At 35.3% G+C, this 18742-nt stretch overlaps 1 protein-coding gene across 2 annotated transcripts in view; it reads right to left on the reverse strand.

The window, feature by feature from the left end:
* The window catches only part of EPS15 (epidermal growth factor receptor pathway substrate 15), a 105379-nt gene that overhangs the window by 47862 nt on the left and 38775 nt on the right, over positions 1–18742 (reverse strand). For both annotated transcript variants that reach the window (XM_033114557.1, XM_033114558.1), the window contains exons 10-12: positions 18359–18504; positions 16476–16632; positions 12008–12093 (exon numbers count right to left, since the gene is read on the reverse strand). In XM_033114557.1, the coding sequence (XP_032970448.1) occupies positions 12008–12093; positions 16476–16632; positions 18359–18504 (389 nt within the window). The remainder of the gene's footprint in view (positions 1–12007; positions 12094–16475; positions 16633–18358; positions 18505–18742) is intronic.

An 18742-nucleotide genomic window follows, 5' to 3' on the forward strand; every position in this document is an offset into this window, starting at 1 on the left:
TACTAGAATCTCACACACACACACACACACACACACACACACACACACACTCTGCTCCTTTCACTTTTTCTTTTCTACAAAACGAGAGAAAAAGCCATAGAATTCTGCAGCAATACATTTTTGGAGTGGGGGGAAAGGTAAAACAAGGCGACATGAAGAAGAGAGAATAGCATTCAAGAAGTCCTCCAGACTAGTGCTGCAGTTTCCCCTTAGAGCTTCATGACTATACTTCCGTTTCATCCCAGACATAACCCAAACATAAGCTCAGGCTCCATTAAACTGTAGCATAAAGGAAAGTGAGAAAATGACACCAAAGGAGATACTTAAGGGAAAACTGCATGCTACACATTTATATTTCTCACCTTTTTAAGGTAAGATTTTTAAATGCAGACAAAACTCAACTGTTTTGGATATGTAGGCACAATGTTCTTAAGAATTGTATGGGAGAAAAGAACACAAGAATAAATGTTTGCATATTGTTACTTTTAAATACTTGAGATGGCCAAGGAGCTCACTAACCGTTTGTCAGATGGGTCGCAATGTGGGTCACGATGTCGCGGAGATTTTAAACAGTCCCTTACCATACGAATCATTGTTTCAGCCCGTTCTTCCCATACCTCAACCTATTTATTATGCAAAGGTCACACCCCACTTCCAATCCTTATAAAATTATGTAAAATCGAAATATAGAAAAACACAGGAAGAAAAATCTAAATATATCCCGCAAATTCTACAAGCTCAATCTTGGAAATTTTTTCTTTCCTCATTATGTGAGCAGAAGAGTGTTTTCAGTCCCGCTGCAGCATGTCAGAGATAAGTCAATGAAAAACTAGCCCCCTCCCCCATCCCAAATCCTCAGAGGCATTCCACACAAGGTCAATATCAATTCAGCTCCTGATTTCCCACAGTAGATAATAACAAAAATAGAAAACACACGGTATCATAGATCAGCACTGAACACACTCATGCGTGTTTGTATTCAATCCTTTCTGCTCTGCTGTTAACTGCTTTACTGACTATCTGCTCAGAAGATCAAGTGTACATGCAGGAAAACAGGCTGCAAGAAGGCAGTAAGCTGACTTAAAGTAGACAACACAGAAAAATGGGAGCGCAAAAGAAGGAACCTCACTTGGTGAAAAAGGACAACAGATTACAAAGGACTCTCAGCTCTAACAAGCAAACAGTCTATATTTGGGTAAAATGGAGGAAACTTAGAAAGTACAAATTTCTCTTCATAATTTTGGATGTAGAAGGGGTGGAGAGCAGTGGTGATGCCTCTAAACATATTCTGAAAACCATTCCCAACTAAATAAAATATGAAAATGTTTAGGCATTACTTTGTTAGTCTGAAATCAATTTAACTTTTTAATCTATTTTTATTTAGTAAAATTCTGGTCTCATCATCCCTTTTATTGTCAAAACCAAGTAGTATAATATACACTACTAAACAGAAACCTTTAAAAAAATAAAATTGTCAATTATATTACTTTCTCTAAAAAACATTATAATTGAAATTCCATCCTATAAGTCATAAAATCCAAACATTTTATCATTAATTTAAGATTATAATTTCAGAGATATCAAACTGTTATTCTGTGGTATTCCATTGACTCTCAACCTGTGCAGCTCATTTCAGGCAAGAAAAAATATCCTCTTCATTTCAGGTAAAAAAAAAATATCTAAACACATTTAGGTACACTAAGGATGCCTGGCCATATTTCTTACACTCTCCTTTCAAATTAACGCATATATTTTTCTAAAGGTGATCAATGCATAACTAATGCAAAGCATTGTTTAACATTAGTAATTTAAAAACTTAATTCTTTTCAAGATTCTGCACCACAATAAAAAAATCATATTTAGATACAGTTTTCTAAGAAGCCCACCGATATAGGCAGATAAGATAGACATAAGATATATTCCAAAAATAGGTGACCCTTTTGCCCAAAGCACTACGCATCTTGGATGCCAGGACAAGAAAGGCTATCGCCTTCACTTCAGTAACTTCCAGAAAAGGGAAAAGAAATGATCCTACACATTCTCTATCTTAGACTACCTCTCTGGCCCTATTCACTCCCAAGATGCTGGTACATCCTGAGGAATCCACAAATACCAAAGCCATAAAGGCCAGGGATAGCATTCCCTGGCTGATTCCGTGGAAACTAGTATCTGAACCGGCAAGGAGAGCAAAGCCCAAGCTAGGCTTTCAAAAACCTAAAGTTGATAACTACATAAACCTATATGAAGCAGTCAAAAGCTATTCATAAGGGCAGTCAGGCTCAGGGACCTGAGTTCATGCAATTCACTTCCATTTGCCCAGGCTCTGTTTATAGGGAGAAAGGAGTGAGCCATCTGTCTTAATGTTGATATAATACATTGTCAGAAACACAGGATTAAATAAACCACCTTCAAAGTCCTTCCTAGTTACACAGTTTTATGTCCTTTTTTCTGAACATAAACACCTACTATTTTCCAACCAGAAAACAATAAAAACTAGAAACCAGTTGAAAACTAGAAAGTTGTGAAACCATGAAGGTTATATTTTTCAATCCTAAAATTTACTCATAAAAATCTCTTTGGGCACCCTTAACCCTAAAGAGGCTCTTATTTTAAGTAGCTTAACTGCCAATAAATCTCTCTAACAAGCAAACACAGAAAAGCATGCTCTTCTCATTATGTAGTCTTCAGTAAGGCATCTGGGTCTTAGGGAAAGCAAGAAAAATGGGCCTAAAAACTGGAGACCTGGATTCTAATTTGGCTCCGCCCTGAAATAGTTTTTCTGACTGATTGAGTCACATAACCTTTCAGGGCCACAGTCTTATTTTTCATTATGCAGGTGCTACTATCTCTACCATCTTAAGATTTGCAAGGCAAAATGTACAAGATGATATATAATTAGGAAAAAAGCGGGATTTGACCCTATACTTTGGTTGCTTTTTACTTACAATAGTAACATTACTTATAATTTTAAATAACATTGATGGATTAATTTTTGAATTTGTTCAAAGGAATTATGAGTTACAAAAAAGTTTAGAAAACATTGATCTAATACACAGTGGTAGAATATGTATTTACTGAAATTTCTGCCCACAAATCTTGTCTAAATAGTCAAAATAATCCAACCACTCTCTACTTTTAGAAGCTCATTCTGTGGTTTTCAAAGCATAAGACTTGGGAGTAAAATAGTCCAGAATTCAAATGCTAGCTCCATCACAGGTCATCTCAGCTAAATAAATCACTATAGTAACAGCTATTTGCTCTGGCTCACCTTCCCTCCTTCTAGGACCCAGCAATCCTTTTAGGAAACTTCTCTTTTTCCCTCAACAATCATCTTTCTATCCATATACTTCAAATAGAAGGTGCCAGCTTTTTACAGACTCCACTCTCTGAGCAATGAGTAGTCAGGGACTGACTGGATCCTGACAGAAGCTTACCCAGCCACAGTACCGCACCTCACAATCACAGGAATGAATTCAAGAACAGGCCAATGACCAAAGCTAGGGCAGTAGGAATATTTATCTAGAATGCCTTTATTTGGAACTAACAGAAAAACCACTATTATCACTACCATATCTCTTCTACCACCACCATCACCACCACCATCACCACCACCACCACCACCACCACCACCACCACCACCACCACCACCTCCTCTACTACCACCACCACTACTACTACTATTACTACTACTATTACTATTAATGATTACAGAAACTAACTTTTATTAAGCATTTACTACATAACAGGCATCACGTGTAAAGTATTTTACATGGATTATCTCCTTCATTCCTAAGAAAAATCATTCGTGTGAAATGAAGATGGACAAATGTGAGTCCAGGTGCTGCTGGCATTTGCTGTCCCTGCTTAAACAATAATGAAATTTTCACACAAATAAGCTGAGGTGAAAGGTAAGAAAACAGAGACTTGCTAGGGCTGAGGCCCTGATTCCTGTCACCCCCTATGATGTATGATTAATTCTGCATATTAACTTGGCTAGGCTGTGGTACCCAGATATTTGGTCAAACACCAGTCTGGATATTGCTGTAGAGGTATTTTTAGATTAAATTAACATTTACATCAGTAGACTTTCAGTAGATTATCCTCCATAGTATGGGGGGCCTTAGCCAGTCAGTTTAAGGATATTAGAGGAAAAAAACTGCGGTCCCCTAAAGAAGAGGAAAGTCTATCGCTAGACTCTTCAGACTTTAGTTACAACATAAACTCTTCCCTGGGTCTCCGGCCCACTAGCCTGTCCTACAGATTTTAGACATGCCAGCTCCCACAATCATGTAAGCTAATTCCTTAAAATAAACTGAAGATACTCTCTAGTTTACATATCTTCTGTGGGGATCACTGAGAGAAGTGAAAGAGAAAATACACAACGGAACCCAATATATCCTAATGCAACTTTAAGACTTATTTACTGATTCAACAAATACTGAATCCTACTATATACCTATCACTGTGCTACACTTCAGGGATACAAAAAACAATGGACAGGTACGTGGCATTAAGAAACTCACAATTCAGTGTATGTGAGGAGTTGGGCAGAAGAACATAAAAAGATAATTGCAATGCAGTGTAGCAGGTGTCACAATAGGTAAGCATGAGGAACACAGAAGGGTACATGACTTTCCCTGGAGAGGGTCAGAAAAGGTAACCTTGGTATCAGTAAAGGCAGGATCATTAATTGCCAAATGAGCTGTGCAGATATTAAGTGGTATATTTATCAACAGAAATTACTCCAGCCTGGGAATGTGTTGTGAAGGAGGTGAGACTTCAGCTAAGGAGAGAATGAATGTTGGGTAGAAAAATGGCATTTCAAATAGAAGGCAAGGTTATGCAAGAAAGCACAGATGATGCCAGCAAAATGGCAGACCAAGAGGTAGACTAAAAAGAAAACTTCCCCAATTTGATGAAATACACAAATCTACAATCCAAGCTCAACGAACTCTAAGTAGGAAAACCCAAAGAGATCCACTTAGACACATTATAATCAAACTGTAGAAAGACAAAGACAGACTCTTGAAAGCAGTAAGAACAAAGAGACTTGTCCCATACAAAGGATCCTCAATAAGATTAACAGTGGATTTCTCAGCAGAAAAACCTTGAAGGCCAGAAGACAGTGGGATGACAAATTTAAAGTGCTGAAAGGACAAAACACTCATCAGAAAATACTCTGGCTGGCAAAACTGTTCTTCAAAAATGAGGAAGGAATCAAGATATTCCCAGATAAACAAAAGCAAGAGACTTCATTACCATTATATGTGTGCTACAAGAAATGCTAAAAGGAGTCCTTCAGGTTGAAATAAAAAGATGTTTCTAGACAGTAACTTGAAGCCACATGAAGATATAAAGATCTCCAGAGGTTTGAAACGTTCAGCCATTCACTTTATGTGAAAATGAATTAAATTGCCTCCTTATTACCAAACAAATGCATGCTACAACCTAGAGCTTCAATGAGTCAATCAGTAATGCCATTCTTGAGGTAGTCATGTTTGAGACTTTCTAGTATCAGTACCACAGATCTTTACAAGGCCATAAACAAATTAGGCCTGGATTGTATAAACAAAAGAGCTCCAGATTCAATAATATAAGCAATGCTAATAGTTTCTAATGGTACTTGAACTGAGCTAAGCCAAAAACATAAATTAAAAAAAAATTCAAACTATATGTTAACATTGCCTTAAATATTTTTTTAAAAAAATCAGCTCTCAAATATGATTGAGGTACAGATCTACACATTTAGGCACACAGATTCTGGCTACCTGGATACATAGTTCCAGTCTCTCTTTAACTAAGGAGAGTGTTCATTCAGCGACTCCAATGTTTGCTGAGCACCGAAGGAGCAAATGCTATGCTCTCAGTGCTGAGCTGGGTGTTCAGGATGATGATGATGACGACGATGATGATATGACAATAATGATTACTAACATGTATTGAGAATTTACGATGTTCCAAGAACTGTACTATGCATTTTACATGGTATTACTCATATTTCTATTTTACAGATGTGGAAACTGAAGCACAGATAATTAAATAAGTAACTTGTCTAAATCGTGTCAGAAGTCAAACCAGGCAATCTGGTTAGAAAGCCCATGATCTGAAAGACTATACTGTCTTGCCTTACCTGAAATAAAAAACATTCTGTGCTACCACCAGAGCTCACAGTCTATTGGGGAAATAAATATAATTCTGTATTATAAGTGTTCAGAGAGAAGGAAACTGAATGCTGTCTGAGCTGACGTGGATATCAGGGAAGATTTCTTAGGAAAGAAGATCTGTCTATTCCTCACCTGAGAAATCAAGATAAAACTACTTACCTTTCAGCAATGTTGCAAGAATTGAGTAAGAGAATTTATATAAAGCATACATAGCACAATGCCTAATAATTATTACTGTAATTATCTATCCTGTTTATTGGTCCAAGACCAGGATAACAAACTGGCCTGACAGGATGTAGCTTTTATTTCCTGATGTTCTTGCTAAAAGGACAGAGACAGGAAGGAAGTAGAAGTTGGTTGAAGACAAACAAATATTAACTCCTGCCTCAGCATAATTCACTACCACCACACTATCTACGTGACTGAAGCAATTTCTCAGTACATTTCGCCTTCTTACTGTCAAGAACTTCTCTATTTGAGCCACTTTACTTTTAGAGCAAGAGTTCTTAAAAATGCTTCCATGGATAGTTTTGAAGGGTCTGGGAATTCCTGAAATAAACACAAAAGGTGTACATGGATACACGTGTTCTTTTTTTCTGGGGGCAGAGTCTACTGGTCTTCCTCAAATTCTCAAAGGAGATCCCTGACTCAAAAAACAGGTGGTCGAAATATAAAAAATCAACCTACTAATCTAATATCCCTGTGAGGATTAAAAATCCCTTTGTCTATAAAATTGTGTTTTATAGTCTTCAAAATAAGCTATTCTTCAGAAGCTCTTTTGCCTTACTTCATCATTTAATGTATGACTTCCCGTGTGCAATAAACTTTGCAGGAATTAAGTCTGGGAAATATTCTAATACTTATAACATGCTTTGATTCATTCATTCAACCACTAACCTATATTGGTTTCAAGCAACGTGTGCGTTAATTTTTAGACCTACCCAAAAGAATAAGACATAGCTCCTGCAATGAAGGAGTTCGAATTTTTAAAAAGACAATAAAATGTGGTGAGTAACATTATAAAGTAGAAAGAGCAACTAGCAATCAAGGTTTCAGAGGTCTAACAAAGGACATGGTATTTAAGGTGAACCTTGAAACATGAGTGAAAGTTTACAAGGTAAAAGTGTGCTCAGGCAAAGGGGAACAGTAATATCAGAGGCAGAGTAGAGTAAAAAAGCAGTAGAATGCTAAGGTGATAGACCATAAGCCCACACACCATACAGCTGGAGAAGAAGGATGAAACTGAAATAGTAGATTAGAGCACTATGAGGAACACTGAGAGTACAAGAGCAAACATTCGAGTGTCATACAGTGTCTGCTCTCAATAAACGTTAGTGTCCTATTGGGAGATGATTCTTCTTCACTGTGGGAGGTGACAAAGACAGAAAGATGGTCAAGATGCCGAGGGAACACCACGAAGGAAGAGCCTTTACACCATGCTCAGAAAAGTGAACTGGATCCAGCTGAGAATGGGGAGTCACTAAGGGATCTGAGTTGTATTTTATACATCAGTTCGAAGTAGGATGGTTGAAAGACTCAGAGCAGAATGTCAATTAGGAAGTTATAGCAGTGATCCAGATAAGAGATAAAGGCTAAAAGTAAGACAGAAACAGTAGAACAAAAAGGACAGATTTCAACAATATGGAGCCAATTATTTTTCATCTATTATATACGCTAAGCACTTAGAGATATAAGCGTGAACAATCAAATAGACCCTCTGCTTAAAAAGTACAGTCTAGTAAGAGATCCAAACAAAAGATAATTATAATAAAGAATGGTAAATGTTACAAGTATAAATATTAAAACTATCTAAGATATGCTCTAACGTAAGATTTGACAGATATGGGGTTGGGAGGTAAAGTAGTCTGAGAAGTCTTCCGCTGCTGGAGGAAATGATGTCTACGGTGAGATTTGAAGGATGAGGAGGAGTTGATTATGCAAAGGAGATGGGAAGGCAGGAATTATTTCAAGAAACATTTCAAAGATAGAATAAAGATGGAATAGGAGGAAGAAAAATCTCAGGTTTGCAGCTTGGGTGACTAGATGAATGGTGATGTCACTGAGAAAGGGAAATAAAAGAGACAAGTATAGTAGCCAGGGGAAGACTAAGATGAAAACACTAGTAGGCAGTGAAAAATAACAGGTCTTGAGCCCAGGTATTTGACAAGATTATATTACAATCATTACTTTTCCTCCTTTAAGTTAAAAATATCATAATATTTTAAACTGATTGACATAATTAAATCCCCATTACGGCAAAAGTTGAAGGAATCATATAAAAAATTTAAAGAAAAAAATGACAAAAAGGCATCCAGCTCCAAGCTCTCAATGTCCTATATTTTAAACCAGAAACAATTTAGTGAACTAGAGATGAAAACAATGTCTCATTTTGTGATCTATAATAGACAACATTCTTTACCTAACTAACTCTAGAGGTTATAGCTCCATTGATTTTCAATGCTCAAAACAAAATATTATTCTAAGAAACATACTCCTTTCTTCTTTATGCTTTCCTGTATTTTCCAAATTTTTATTTCCCCCATGATTGAGGGGGAAAAAACAAATCTTTAAAGCACCATATTCATTGCATACTCGTTACAATTCCGTATTATGTGTGTGTTTATTTGCAGGTTTGGTCCCTGGACTAAAATTAAACATCTTCATTGGGACATGTGTCCATTTTTGTCAGATAACAATTCAATAAAAGCCACAAACAAATTCTGTTTAAATTTCTTTTTCCTGTTTTATAGTTATACACATCAAATCCTGATACATTAATAAGATTTAAAGGCTAAAGAATAGTACTATTGCACAGAAAAAATTGTTACTCACAATAACAAAAGCCAAGGTTTATAATGAAATATCTTGAAGATTTGATGACAGTAACCTAACACAACCATTTACAAAAGAGAATTTTAACAACCACAATTTTAGCACGGGTAGGGTCATCTTATGACATTACTGGAGTTCACAGATGATGGAAGTATGCCTACTGTAGATCTCGCCTAAATAAAAGCCTAGGGAAAATATTTTTACAAATGTCAAATCATGTGTAAATGTATAGTCACATTTATAAAATGTGACTACAACCTAAAACCTAACAAAGTTTTGGAGCTCTATGATTTTTTTAAGACAGATAGTCACAACATGTCAGATACGTTCTTTTTATGTTGTTGGCTGTGATTCACTAAACAAGACTGCCACTAGTACGACTTAACATTACGGTGACTAGTATTTCAGTGAAAGCTCAGTTGACCAAAGCGTAATACTTACAAATGTTTGCACCGGCAAGAACATTTTATATATGATACCCTACTGCCTATTAAAACTCACTATAAAACATTTCATACATTAAACAACTACTGTTGAAGTCAAGAGAGTCCTACAATATTGGGGTACATGTCCATTTTCATGGGCCTGAGAGGCACAGAAGACAAGTATTTTCAAATCTAACTACTATTCAGTGTACATTACACATAAGGCAAGAAAATCTGTTAATGAACCGTTTATGGACCACATGAAAATGAAAAGTCTACACATCATTCATTACAGACTCAGTAATCAAATGTTGACTTCTCTCATTCTGAACCAAAGTAAAATTTTTTAAAATCTTAATGAGAGGCAGGTTTATATAACAGAAAGAACACACGTAAGTATAACTTATACAACCTGGGTTGGGGGCCAGCAGGCATGTTTGCTGACTTGATCTGTGACTTTAGATTTGATTTTTTTTTCATGAGTAAGGAATAAATTGGGACTATTTGATATCCATGAGGTTTTTTTTGTTTTGTTCTTTTACTTTCTAGGATTCCAATATTAGAGGCTTTATATAATAGGTAAGGCCAATTTTTGAGCAGAAAATTCCCATTCCCAGGACCAAGGTCATGAAAAATCAAACTATATACAATTTGGTAGAAGGCAGATATGCTCAAAACTAATGACATTTAAAAAGATGCTCCGACTAAGTTTTCAGAATGTCAAGTCATATTGTTCATGAGGTACCATGTTTCTCCAAAAATAAGATCTAGCCGGACAACCAGCTCTAATGTGTCTTTTGGAACAAAAATTAAGATAAGACCTAGTCTTATTTACTATAAGACCAGGTTAAATATAATATAATATAATATAATATAATATAACGTAACATAACATAATACTGGATCTTGTATTTATTTTTTGCTCCAAAAGACGCATTAGAGCTCCTTGTCTGACTAGGTCTTAGTTTCAGGGAAACAGGGTAGATGATACTAAGGCTGATTACTGAAATTACTATTGATTTAAAGCAAACTTGTCTTCAGCAGACATTTACCTTCCCAGAATTCATTTCTCCTGGCAGAACTGTCATGTGGGGACACCCCGTTTTTCATGCGGTGTCAGTGGCAAACTACCCCTCACCATTCCCAGGACTGAGGTCATGAAAAATCAAACTATATACATCCTTGGACACTGAGTGTTTCAGGGGTAGGCTTGGCGCTAAGCCAGTCCAATCATATGGAACCTTAGGGCTTTTACAGGAACTGCCAGAAGAGAGGCACTCCACTATATTTGAAATTACAAGTACATGAAGCTAGGTGTGCTATAGCCCCCTTGACAACATAATGGGAAAGTCTGCCTGAGAATGGAACAACCCAGTGGAAGTGGAAACAAGAAATGGAGAAAGCAAGATTATATTATTTGAGCCCCAGTATGAAGCTATGCCTTAAGCCATCCTTACCTGTAAGAGGTCTTAGTTTTCACAAGCCAATAAATTCACTCTCACTTAAGTTAGCCTGGGTTGAGTTCTTTCTTGCAACTGAAAAAAATCCTAACTAAGTTTCTCTACATCAATCTCAGTGTAGTCTCATGGATGAGAAAAGATCATAACTAAATTCTTACCATATCGTCCAGATAAATTACTTAATCCCCTATGTCTCAATACCGTCAATAAAATGAAGTACCAGCCATTATCTGCTTCAAAGTATTGTAAAGGTAAAAAAAAGGGTTTGTGTAAGTACAGTGATATATTTAAATACAATGCCTTGTAGATAGAAAAATGATCTCACTTTTACAAAGTAATTTTAGAAGGTCATTTTTACAATGAGTTATTACCATAAAGTTTCCTGGGAACAAGGAAATTAAGGAAATATCTATAGTACCTGCTGTATTTAGAGTCAAATCTAAATCCAAGTCTGTTCTGCTTATAACCCATATAACTCATAAGAGAGAAAACTCAACTCCAATTCAAGTAGTCCTGAGATCAGGTATTCTACTGTTGTTCAGTTTTATGGCTTTGTGTAAAAGAACCTCTCTGAGCATCTAAACTCCTTACCTATCAAACAGGAACAATAACAATAACATCTATCTCAAGTCACAACATTTGTGTGAGGATCAAATGAGATAACAGTTATAAAAGCTCTTGGCACCGTCTCTGCATGTAATTGTCCTTCCATAAAATGTAAGCTATTCTTATAATTAACTTCCTCAACAGAATATGCTCTTAAATGACAATGTTTTCCTAATACATCATTCAAATATCTGAAGTTAGAGGAAAACTACATTTCATTTATTCCAAGATATACATTTTTCTGAAATCAAATAGTATCTTATAGTTGATGACAAGCCATTGTTTATTTGGCAGTGATTTTTGTTTTTTTCAGTGGTACCTAAGAAAATAGTGCATCCTGCAATTAAAGGTTGCCTTAGATTTAATGAAATAAGGTACATTCATTTCCAATTGAAAAACCAGGGAACTTAACCAAAGTAGCACTTACCAAGACACAAGAAAGGGGGAGAGAGAGAGAGAGAGAGAGAGAGAATAAATATGTGTGAATTTATATAGTCAGCTATAATTTTACTTTACATACCTCTGCAGGTCAACTATTTCATTGTTAAGGGTATCTAGCTCCTTAATAGCAGAGAAATCTGCAACAGGACTTGATCCTATGATGTTCTAAAAACAAAAAGTTCACAATTACACATATACGGAAAAGCATTAAAAATGTTTAAAAGAACTACATGGATACAGAGTATTACGTATTTTATGGTATTATTAACACTTCTAATTCAATTAATAAAACTGTATCTAGTACAATTTTAAACACACACACACACAGTTATATACTAAGACATTATCCCTTAAATTCTCTAAAAGCTATTCTATAATATGTACCACCACTTCAGATCCCAATGTCTTTTTCACTTGGTCCTAGCCTGTCCAGAACCTGGTAGTAAGGGAGATATCAGATTTATAAACTAATTACTTCACTGAAGTATAAATTTCTTGTGAAGATGGATGGTGATTTATTTATATTTGTATCAACTGGCACAGAGTAAGTATACAAATTTTTACTGAATCTTAGAATTATAGTGGTGGTTGATTTTATTCAATTCAACAAATATATACTTTTGTTAAATACTTTTGGTGTCTACTGTATTTAAAGTAAAACCAACTGCTCAGGCATGTTCCATAGTAAATAGTAATATCATCATATATGAAACTATCTTCATATATGACATCTTCTACATATGGTTCTCTTTCAATAATGAAGGCGTCGAAACTGGTCTCTGAATAGTACTTGCAGTTAGAAATCTAGCTGCATTTATTTTGGGCTCTGCTAGTTTGCTAGCTGTATGATTTTCACTGTAAAATAGAGAAATAATCTCTGCCCTGTCCACTTTAAAAACGAAATGAAATAATGTTGTATGTGAAGTCATTCTATAAACTTTACAGTATTTTATAAATGTAAGCTCTTCTTATAATTAACTTCCTCAACAGTATATATTCTTAAAAGATGGATGGCCTCTCAATGAGTTGCTTCCTCCTTGACTCAATTTCCTTTGTGAACCATTGTTGATGCCTTATGTAGCTGGCTGAAGTCAGGGCAAAAAGATAACTAACTGCTCCTTCAAACAGTTGAACTATTCCCAATGCTACAACCAGATTAATAAACAACAGAACAATCACCATTAGGAAATGTTAAAACTGATGCCTGAACATGTGAAACTAAGATACACATGTTCTGCTAATGGAAGAACCCACTAGCAGAACATAAAACTTAGTACTAATAGTTATGTTGCTGTGAACTTAATGTATGTCACCAACTCACACAACAGAAGAAGAAACCTAAAAGTTCACAATATCCCATCTCCTCACATTTATGGTGGTTTACAACTTACTAAGCACTTTCAAATCCATTGGTCAATTCTAAAAACTAATCTGAAAACTTGGTTGCAGGAAGGGCACATATTACTAACCCCATTTTAGAGCTAAGGAAACAGATTTAATGACTTGCTTATAGGTAGCAATAGGTACCAGCTAATAGGTAGTTTGATCAGGAGATTTCTGATTAAATTCAAATGCTATTTCATACTATGCTCTTTGGCACTTGCATATCAAGATACATTTATGTAAATGAAACCATTACCCTAAAAGCCAACTTAATAAATAGGTACAGTAATAAAATTTGGCAAAGAATGCCTTCTATATTTCTTCATTGTGTTATTAGTCTTCATTCTTTGTTTTGTTTTATTCTGATGATCAATACCAAAACTCGTCTATTCTTAATTAATGCTATTCTCAATTTTACATTAATTAAAGGTTTGTATCAAATATACCTCTATTTTACTGTGCTTCAATGATACACAGACCCTTATCATCCTAAATTGTTAGAAATTTTCAAAGTGTATTTCCTTTTGTTTAAAATTATTATAAGAATTTATTTGAGCCAAAACTGATGACAATGCAGGGAAGCAAGATCTCAAATGCTCCTTAAAGTGGATTTCTGAATGTGACAAATATTCGGTAGCATTTTAACTCTCTCTAAACTCGACTTATGAGCTAATTAAGCCTGGCCAGTTTGACAGGTGAACAAAATGAAAAATTAGCACTTGGTCTCACTTCTGTCACCAAGAGTAACTTATATCACCTAAGTGCCACTGAGAAATTTGCTACCAGAGGTGCAAGCATACCAAGAAACTTGTGACTTCCACACTTCTTCTCTCACTATAACTCAAAAATTGTGACTCACATTTGACAGGCATTCACTATTAAAAGTATCATCAAATAAGAAGAGTGAGACAAACAAGTTTAATCTAAAACAAGTTATAAGGTGATACCATAGATGACTCCAGAAGGAAGATTACTATAGTTGGTGTACAGCTTATGTCACTCAATTGCTGACACAAAAATTAAACTGCCATATTAAAGCAATAAATGACATGCAATGGAAAAGTTCAGCTAACACTACATCAAGTGTAAGAAGGGCATATGAAGAAAATGTAGCATGCCTCCTCCTTTCAAAATATTCTCTCACCCTATTTTGTGCCTTACACAAAAATTCCACTTTGGTGATTTTAATTGGATCAGAGAGCCTAGGGAAGGCAATTTAAAATGCACCATAAGGACCAAGGGACAGACATGTGACAAAAGCATTCTGTTTAGGTATTTTCTATGCATCAACCTTGCTGCATAAAAAACCTCTAATTTCAAAATGTATTTTGTAAATCAAAAACTGTAATACTAAAAAGGCATAAAGTAAAGCTCTAACCTTGAGAAAGTAGAGTTAAGAAACTGACAGTACAAGAAAGGCGAAAAGCAGAGGGCTGCAGATTGGAAAAAACAGTCCAAACTAGAAAAAACACAGAAAGGAAAGCAACATTCAAAAAAGGATTAGTCAAAGCTGCAAAAAAATGCAGTTCTAAAAAAAAGAATTAGATTATAAAGAGAAAAGATTATTTGAAAGACAAAACAAAGGCTAATTTAATTTTTAAGGTTAAAATTTTTGGTTACTAGATTAAGACAACAATGATAAAAATCCCATTTTAATGACTAGTACTGATAATGAGACAAAAAAAGACAAAGGTGTCTGTGCTCAAGTGAATGGACTTCAGACAAATATATTACATTAAAAACAATGTAGAGCAAATACAACTTCAAGTGTCTATTAATGTCATAGAGATGTCAATGAACAAACAATTTGCTTCAGAAAGCTTTGTCTTATCTGTAATTTGTGTTGGTGAGAGATTAAGTGGGCATAAAATGAAGGTACCAGGGGGGAAAAGAACAGTCTACATAGATAAAAGAAAGGGTGAAACACCACAGCGTTCCATAACTGAGATAGAGTTATAGCAGAGGGCATACGTACAGATTTGTAACCTTTATCTTTCTGGGTGGCATCAGTTTTAGCGCCTTCTCCACAATTTAGGAAACCCATATCCTACATCACAAGAAATCTCAAAAAATTCATAAAATGTTTCCCCAAAAAAACTCACAAAGCAGATAATCAAATACTTATTTTATTTAAAAATAAGGATAAAAACTCTTATAAGTAACTCTTAACTGGTGGCTGTAAATTTCTATTTAATTGACTTAGAAAAAAATCCAGTTGTGACTACTATTAGGTTTGTTAAAATGGGATTTTTGAACCTACATGGCAAAATTAATGCAAAACCAAAATATTCCATTAGCATTTTAAAGAGCGCTTTCCTCATCCCACACATTTGACAACTCCTATTATATATAACTAAAGAATCACCACAGCAATGGTTACTTTATAGGTCACAAGAGATTTAAAGATACAGAGTATGTATTTTTAATAGCAAAGAGTATGCAACTCCTTCTAAAGCTCCATTAAGGCCAAGATACTGTAAATGCACTATATAGAAGGAAGGGTTTCTATATGAGGAAAGAAAAATCAAGGCACAACATAGCTAAATAATGTAGTTTTGAAAATTCCCACTGCTGGCCAGAAACCAAAAGTACCAAAACCCATTTCTAGCTGTACAGGTATGAAATTTGGCCATATGCTCAAGAACAGAGGGTCATTTATACGGTAAAAACCACACAGACTTTTCCTCAACATGATGTTTTCCTTGTTTTTTTTTTGTTTTGTCTTTTTTAATTTAAAATTGATACCAAGCAATCATAATCTCCGAGATATTGCTTTCAAATTTGTATTATTTTCTGTAAGAGTGAATCATCAAACACAATAATTTAATTCTCGTAGATTTCATTTAAATTTTATACTATATAAAAATTAATCCAAAAATCCAGGAGGGGAAAAATAATACCATATTTTTCCAATTTTGAGATTGGAAAATATAGTTGCCATCTGTGTAATGAATGATGGGGTAAACGACCTGCAGTCCAAGGATGTCATACAAGGCACTGGAGCGTATTTATAGTCAACAAACTAAACCACAAACAGTATACTGCTCTGCTCCTAGCCTGACAGATTTTCCTGTCTATTCTTTCTGACCAAATCAATCTGTCATCTGATGTAGCACTTGTTCCTTTCTGTTAATGTATTCAGGTTTTCTTTTCAGTTGTCTTACCTTTTGTAAACTGGCCCTGTCTGACGGTGGGATCATCTCAGGAGTAAGAACGTGAGGAGGGTCAATGCCCTTCATTAACTTCTGATTGATTAAGTGAAAAGCCAAGGCAAACTGATCCTTTGAAAGCTTCCCACAGTCCTTTGTATCACATAATGCCCTGTACAAATAAACAAAATGAACAGTATATAAAATGTCACAATTACCATTCTAAAAATCCAGGGGAAAAGTAATATGATTATGTAGCTTTTTAAGAATGATCAGTTGAATTAAAAAAGAAAGTCATACCAACTTGTGGCTTACGCAAAACTCACTCAAATGTTAGAAGCAAGAGATCAGCTAAAATGGTTATAAGAGAAAGAGAGAGAGTAAGAGAGGGAGGGAGGAAGAAAGGGAGGGAGAGAGGGAGGGAGGGAGAGGGGGAGAGGAGGAGAGGGAGAGGGAGAGAGGGAAAGAGGGAGAGGGAGAGAGGGAGAGGGAGAGAGAGAGAGAGAGAGAGAGAGAGATAATATGAGAATGTTCATCCTGATACTGAGCAGGAGCCTTTAACCTGAATTTGTTTTGTACTTGCTTATCAATTCCCAGAACCACTACTGAGTAAGAGTCGTGGTGAGCGAAAGAATCCCAACACTCTCTATTACCAACATTTTCAACATTAAAAGATGTAAGAAAATGAAGCCTTAGTTTCAACAAATTTGGTTCAATACTGGCATTAGAATGATTCTAAAACATGCAAAAATTTCCATGTCAGCTTGCTTCCTGCAATTCATGGAGTAGGAGGATATAAGGATCACCAAGTCAAACCAGAAACAACAGCTGCAAATGGAGATCAAGTGCGAAGAAAAGGCAGCAAATCTGGAAAGCTTTACATCATTTGAAGAGAAACAGCAAATGTTTTATTCTATTTGCTTTTTCTTTTTAAGCTTAGCTTTTGAAGTTCTGATCTATTTGATTCGTTGAAAGCCAACATGGCCAGATGAAAAGACTATAGGTTATGGTGTCAAAGAAATCTTGAATTCCAGCTTTTCTATTTATTCTCATTATCTTAGTCAAATTTTAAAACTCTCCAAGCCTTAGTTTCTTTATGGAGATAACACCCATCTTGCAAGGTTACTGTGCGAGTTAAAGACAAAGTACGTAGTAAAAAGGGTGTGCATAATACCTTGCCCATGACAGCTACCATTTATTGAGCAGTGCCTAGCCTAGGCACTCAAGAGTGGCAGCTATTATTAGTTATACATATAATCTTTCCCGGTCTTGGGTTCTTGTTCCTTTTAAGGCAGATCTGCTGTCCTCCATTGTTCTTTTCTAAGTTTCTCTTTGCAGCTCCATGGTTCCTCTCCTAATCTTTGCTGCCCCTTGAAAACCTTAAGATAACCTCTGGTATAGACACATGGTTTGGCGGCAGGCACATTATAAAACATTCTCATAAAAGTTATCTCATTTAATGTGAAATTCACTAGAAACACTAAGGTTTGTCTTTTTAAAGAACCAAGTGTGTAATTCCTACGCAAAGGTGTAAAGGTACACATATACCCTACAGACTTATACAAGTATGCCTTGAAGACACTGTTTTTTTTAATAGTATTTAAATTTCAGATTTTGGATTCTCACTTCAAAACTTAAGTTTAATGAACTGATATAAACTGCTGCTGCATTTTAAAATTCTCATAACAATTAACTTACACTGTCAATCTCGTAAAACTTCAGGTAATTCATTCTCAAGTTCTCTGTTATCCAGAAGAAATCCTGTTTTAAATTTTCTCTATAAAGAATTATGAAACAAAACCTGTCGTATTTACATAAGCCTAAAAATGAGAATGCACAAAACTAGATTTGATACAAAACCACATCTGTTTTTCAAGTCAATATAAATAAAGTCTTACCAAATATGGGCTAGTAAGTTAGAAGGTAAACCTGTCTTCAGGAAGATTTCACGGACTTCCAATCCAGACACAAATCCATCCATATCTTTATCAGTTTTCAGGAAGATTTCATCATATTTAGCTTTTTCTGCAGGTGATACAACCCACTACGGGGGGGGAGAGAGGGAGGAAATTTTATATTTATATATGTGTGTGTGTGTGTGTGTGTGTATATATATAGAGAAAATATGTATGTATATATACATATATATGTATATATATTTTATATATATATTTTATATATATACACACACACACACATATCACACACACACACACACTTTCTGCCAAATAAAAAAAACTTTGAAGTGTCACTCTTTCAACCCATGCCCATTATCTGTCATA

The sequence above is a fragment of the Rhinolophus ferrumequinum genome, chromosome 9 (assembly GCF_004115265.2).
Source record: "Rhinolophus ferrumequinum isolate MPI-CBG mRhiFer1 chromosome 9, mRhiFer1_v1.p, whole genome shotgun sequence".
NCBI lineage: Eukaryota > Metazoa > Chordata > Mammalia > Chiroptera > Rhinolophidae > Rhinolophus > Rhinolophus ferrumequinum.